This window comes from Mastigoproctus giganteus, chromosome 10 (assembly GCF_048544385.1).
Source record: "Mastigoproctus giganteus isolate SK-2022 chromosome 10, ASM4854438v1, whole genome shotgun sequence".
Taxonomy (NCBI): Eukaryota; Metazoa; Arthropoda; class Arachnida; order Uropygi; family Thelyphonidae; genus Mastigoproctus; species Mastigoproctus giganteus.
Window position 1 is genome coordinate 122,120,097 of NC_143584.1, and position 6,000 is coordinate 122,126,096.

A 6,000-nucleotide genomic window follows, 5' to 3' on the forward strand; every position below is an offset into this window, starting at 1 on the left:
GTGGTAAACCTGAAATTTTGTGTTAAACTTGGTAAAATATTTAGATTATCATTCTCCACCATCTTTGTGATGCTGCAAAATATTTAAATTATTGTTCTTTACCACCTTTGTGATACTACAGCCAGAAGAAAACATCATCGTCTGTGATGAGCAAAGAATTGACTTCTAGTTCCCATGGTTCCTGTACTTGTGGGTTCTGTGTATCACTGTTCTGATCATACCCAGGCTCTTTCCCTTAATTTCTTCAGCCTTTTCATAAGTTTCCTGGTTGCAGTGTAGCATCATTGATCTGAGATTTCTGCAATGGCACCAATAGATTTATGTAAATATGCAAATATGGCAAACAGTGGTAATTCCCTCATGGAAGTTACTAAGCTCAGTACCTCAACCTATGTATTGTATTTCTTTGGTCTGCTTCTAGCATGCATGCAGTTGCTTTTATACCTATTCCTGACATGTGGATGGCAGCTGTAATTCCTTTTCCAAATTGAAGGAATATCCAGATAATTTTGAAATAGTGTATTTTTGTCAAATAGATGTCTTCTCATTAACTGCAGAGTATGATGCTTAAAAAAATCCCTCATTTTTTAATTCGCTTAAAGGAACTAGACTGGTATCCATAAATATTGCATGTGACCAAGCAGTGTCATACATTTTGTAACTTTGATGCTAGTAAAATAAATGTCAATGGCTTTCAGTCAATGATTATATTGTTGTAAATTATGTATTAGTAAATTTTTATCTCTAGATGAATCAATGCATACATATTTTTTTTATCTCTAGATGAATCAATGCATACATATTTTTTTTATCTCTAGATGAATATAATCCACAAAAATACTCTTTTCAAGTCATGATTAAGAATAACAGTTTGGATTATTATTTCCTGTAAAATTTGAAAGCATTTTATTAACCTTGAGGCTGAATTTCTGGTACACATTTTTATATATTAATTGATGTTTTTTTAAAATGTCAACAACAAAAAAATAAATAAGCTTGATAAAGCAGCATGCCAAACTCTGTCCATTGGCAGATTTAGCTGTTCTGAGTTCCCAGACACTAACTTAAATTTTGACCAATTTTAACATTTCTGTTAGCATAATCAGAAAATGGTAAGTTCACATATTAGAAAAATTGTAATAAAATTAAGTATTATTATGTGGGCATAATTATTTTAATTTCATTTTTTCAATAGTGTAATGGATAAAGAAACAGCCAACCAGAAAGGAACAGAGGTACACAGTTTTCAAGGTGAGGTAGAGAAATTGAAATCCAACTCTCTCCATCCATCTTCATCCAGTTCTTCTCCAAGGCGAAATACTGTTTGGCCAGTAGCCCAGCAACCAAAGAAGTGGTAGACTCTCCAGACTTTCATAGTGAATGTTTAAATTAGAAAATAGTGCCGTTTTATTTTTTTACAGATTTGTTATAGGGGAATGTCACATTTCAGGTGAATACTATTTTTAAAAAAAAACAAAAAAAAAAATATTTGTACAAATAGCTTTTTGTTTGATTCTGAAATGCAAAGTCGCATTCTTTGAGTATGGACAGAAACAAAGAAAAACTTTAGTCATGGACCATAAAGAACTCAAAGTATATTCGTTCTCTTACATGTTCCATTTGTTTGTGTAAATTAAAATAGTTTAGTATTTGAAGTACAATTTTAAACAATTTCTGAATTGTGGCACCTAACAGATGTAAATTTTTTTGTGTGTGTGAAATGTTATTTTACTGATCTATCAAAAGAAATTAATATTTTAGGAGAAAGCTTATATATTATTCATAATTATTAATATTCCATTTTGTACATACTGAATTTTTTGATATGATGATTAGTTCCTGGATACCAGCGATATATTGAGATGTATATTAGAAATGGTATTTATTAGGATGAATAGTGGTAAGATAAAATATAATCCACTAATTTATCTTAAATAGTCATAGAAAAAGTTAAGTTAGAAAGTACTTAAGTCATGTGTGCTCATATGAAAAAGCTGTGATCACTAAAGTTTTCTCTTGTTTTATAGAATATTTATATCACTCACTATTTATATTACTATGAGTATGTGTATCAAAGATGTCTGATAAATATTTAACTTATGCATAATAATCAGGGGAATCATTTTCTTGATATTTTGATGTAAGAGAGTTATTTACTACTTTTGTTATCATGTTTAGTCAGTTAAATTGTAAATACCTATCCTGTGATATATTTTAAATAAGAAATTCAAATATCAACCACCATAATCTGTGCATCATTTGTCATGCCATTAACTGTATAAAAATAATTCAGAATTTGAGATAATTCTGGTCAATGACAAAGAAAATTCAGGAAACCACTCTCAATTCATAATTTTGCATTTTATTCACCTTGAGGCTGAATTTGTGGTATCCAATTTTATATGTTAGTAGGCTTTTCTGAGGTACCAATGAGGGGAAAACAGTTGGGTGATTCAAATCCCCATCTAGTAGGAGATTTCATCATTCTGATGTCCTAGCTAAAAGTTTATACTCATGTTAGCATCTGTTGATGTAATCATTTACTTGACTTTTAATGATGTAACTGAAATATAAATTTGCAAAAGCAGTATTTGTAAATACATTATAAATCTAGTACTTGGGTATTTGTAAATAGTGGTTACTTTGTTATCAGTCATGCTCTTCTGACTCACACACATCTAAGTGGACATATAATGAATCAAAGATACCTTTTGCAGCCATTGATCACTTGCCATTTTGCCTGTCATTATTGAAATAAGTCTTGTCAGTTAACAGACTGAATTGCACTGTCTTGAGCAAAAGGTATTCCAAGAACTACAAACTTGTAAATATCATTTCTCTTTGTGTTAACTCAGCATATAAATTAATCAGTCTATATACATTGATTCATTTTGACTGATATAGAGAATAAATAGAAAAGGTATTCAAATACTGTTTTAAGAATCAATGGTTAGTTTAGTTGAAACCAGTGTGAGATTCTGCATGACATTATCTTTAAGAGTTTAGTTGATTTTTAAATTCACTAACCACATGACAGGCATGTAAAACTAAAATGGGCTATGGCAAACATTAAATGTAAATAAAAAAAATTATCTACCAGAGTGACATCTTTGTCAATTTTAGTATTCTTCAGTTATTGAGTTGCCTTTTGATCTGCATCATTAATTGTTTTGTTAATGAAGAAATTTGGTCTTAAACAAATAAATTTAGTTTTAATTAAACCTTGATGTATGCAGCCATTAAAAATATGAATTTAAAATTTGTGGAATCTTTCTGTTCAATTCTGGCAGGGCACTGTCATTGTGTGCTTTAGGAAGGAGCAGCTGAAGTTGATATGCACTGGCTTAAGTGAACAATTTGAGTGCCAATACTGGAGAATATGGGAGTTTCGTTTTTATTAGTGAAAATGAAAAGTGCCAGTGTAAACAACTGCAGAACCAATAGCAAAGAATGAGTTAGTTTCATTATCCCAAGCTCTCCATTAATATTAGTAGGTTGAGACTTCTTCCCATGGCAACAAATTATGCTGAACCCAAAGAAGTGAGATTTGAAGTTAAAATTTTTGAATTATTTATTGCTGATGAAAGGTTTTAAAAACATAGCTCTTGAAGGATAACATGTTCTGTAGTGGAATGACCATTACATGCAGCAGAATTAAAATCTTTTGATGGAACAACTGAGCTTAAATGTTGCAAAAGGATGGATATCAGAGTCTCTGACATTTAAACCTAGTTGTTTCAAAAACAAAAGAATGCTTTGGTTTCCATTAATAGCTCTTTAGAGTAAGACAAAAAATTCATTCAAGGTTACTAGAAACTAGTCTATAAGAAACTGTATAATCTCTGTTATTTCATAGTATCCAAATGAAGTTGTAGATATAAGATGTAAAAGAATATCTAAGAACCTCTATAAGATACTCATAATGATTGTTCAAAATAAAGAAATTAAATATCAAAATAAAGAAATTAAATATGAAGTTTTCCCATCAAACAATGTTAAGAAATTTAATCTTTGTTTCAGAGTTGCATGTAATAACCAGACAAATAGGTAATTTAAACTAATTCTGTGTTTCTTACATTTTGTGTATAACTGTTACAGTAGTGCAACAAGTGCTCTAATAATTAATTACAGTTCTAAGATAAGTCCCATGTCTGATATCCCAACAATATCTGCCTTTGATGTCTTGATCAACACTTCAAATTCATCAAATTTATTTACTATACTTCTAGCATTTGTGTACATGCAAATATACATGCACCTGTTCTTGTTCCTAGTTACCCTAACACAACCCATGTATTTACTTGTTCCATGATGACTCCCAGCAGCTCTTGAAATCCCCAGCAACTTGCTCTCTAGGCTGCTGCTCATTACAATAGAAGCAGTGCAAGAATCATTTTTGCCTCTGCCTGCGGCTACTGTGAATCCCCTCCCCAAGCTAGCAGTTTTCCGACCCACCTAACACTGCCTTGATAGCATCAGCAAATATTCTTGCACTCTTTCTATTTAAGTGTATCCCATCCCTGTAGAAGCAGTCTCCCTTTGTATAAGCCAATGGTCAGGCCCCACCTTGAGTACTGCGTACAGGTCTGGAGGCCTCATTTTAGGAAGGATGTAGAGTTGCTAGAACAAGTACAGAGAAGGTCAACAAGATTAGTGAGAGGAACAAAGGGGTGCACTTACAAAGAAAGGCTTAAGTTCTGCAAGTTGCAGCATATGGAGACTATGCACCTACAAGGTGATCTGATCGAGGTGTGTAATGCCTTGAATGGTTTGAGCAGGCTCAATGCTGACGAGATACTTCTGCTTGCTCAGATTAAGAACCTCAGGGGGCCATAGATTCAAATTGAGGAAAGACAGTTGTGAATAAATATGCGGAAGTTTGGCTTTAGCCAGCGGGTAGTTGATTGCTGGAACAGACTTCCATCTGTTGTTGTGGAAGTTGATAGCTTAAATAAATTTAAGGCTGAACTAGACAAACATTTGGAGTGACCAGATGGGTGAAATGGGAATGTTTTTTTTTTTTTTTTTATTGGCTAATGCTGTATGAGCTTGCTTTCTTCCATCATATGCCTCAACTAATGCTAATGTCTTCACTCACAATTTTTTTCCGACTTACTGAAAAAGTATGGTAGCCTGAAATGAAATAATGATAACGTCCAGTAAAATATCTTTAATATAAATACTTTGTAGCTTTGAAGACAATCGTGTCTCTTTTTCAACAGAATTTGAACTTAACGGATACAGTTATGAGTGCAGTGAGACGTGTGAAGGCACATTATACAATCATTAAACTGGCGTTCATTGTTGCTGCAGGGACATGCGCAGTTCTTCTCCAGCACTTGTCGAGGTATAAAACGGTTGTCTCCAAGATGGGGTGCAGTCTCATGCCTTTGCAGCGGTTCATGGCTCTCGAATTGTCCAATATATTGAGTGACTGTAACCATAGGCGGTGGCAGGAGTGGTCTATTATTTCATAGTCTCACTTGGGATTGAGGTCATGGTGGGGTAGCCCAGAAGTGCTCTGCGATTACGGACTGGTCGGTTTCAGCAAGGTGGATTGCTGTGTTGTGTTCCACAAGGTGGTCTTGAAGGCGTCTCAAAGTCTCTCCTACGTAGCAGCTGTCACAGTCTCTACAGGTTATGGGGTATATTACACTGCTGCATAAGAGAGGTGTGACAGGGGCCTTTACACTGGAGACCAGGGAATGTAGGCTCCTACCAGGCAACTGTACGCATTTCATGCGGTATTCCCTGAGGATTTTTGAGATCCGGCCTGACACGCCTGGATATATTGTCCGGTAGGTATATTGTCCTGGGTAAAGATATGGTAGCCTTTCTTTATTCAACTATCTGTGGCAATATATAGTGAATTAAAAAGAGTTTTGAAACTTTATTGTGATTAATATATATATAAGCATTTGTCTATGCTCATGTATATATGCATTGTTTTCCTCACTTTGCATAGTGCCATAAAAATTGCATGGCCATTGTTTACTGGAT

At 33.8% G+C, this 6,000-nt stretch overlaps 1 protein-coding gene across 1 annotated transcript in view; it reads left to right on the forward strand.

The window, feature by feature from the left end:
• The window catches only part of LOC150079261 (uncharacterized), a 123,726-nt gene extending 122,329 nt beyond the window's left edge, over positions 1 to 1,397 (forward strand). The window contains exon 11 of the mRNA XM_090383360.1: positions 1,196 to 1,397. Coding sequence (XP_090239486.1) covers positions 1,196 to 1,358 — 163 coding nt within the window. The 3' untranslated portion in view covers positions 1,359 to 1,397. The remainder of the gene's footprint in view (positions 1 to 1,195) is intronic.
• The last annotated feature ends 4,603 nt before the right edge of the window (positions 1,398 to 6,000 follow it).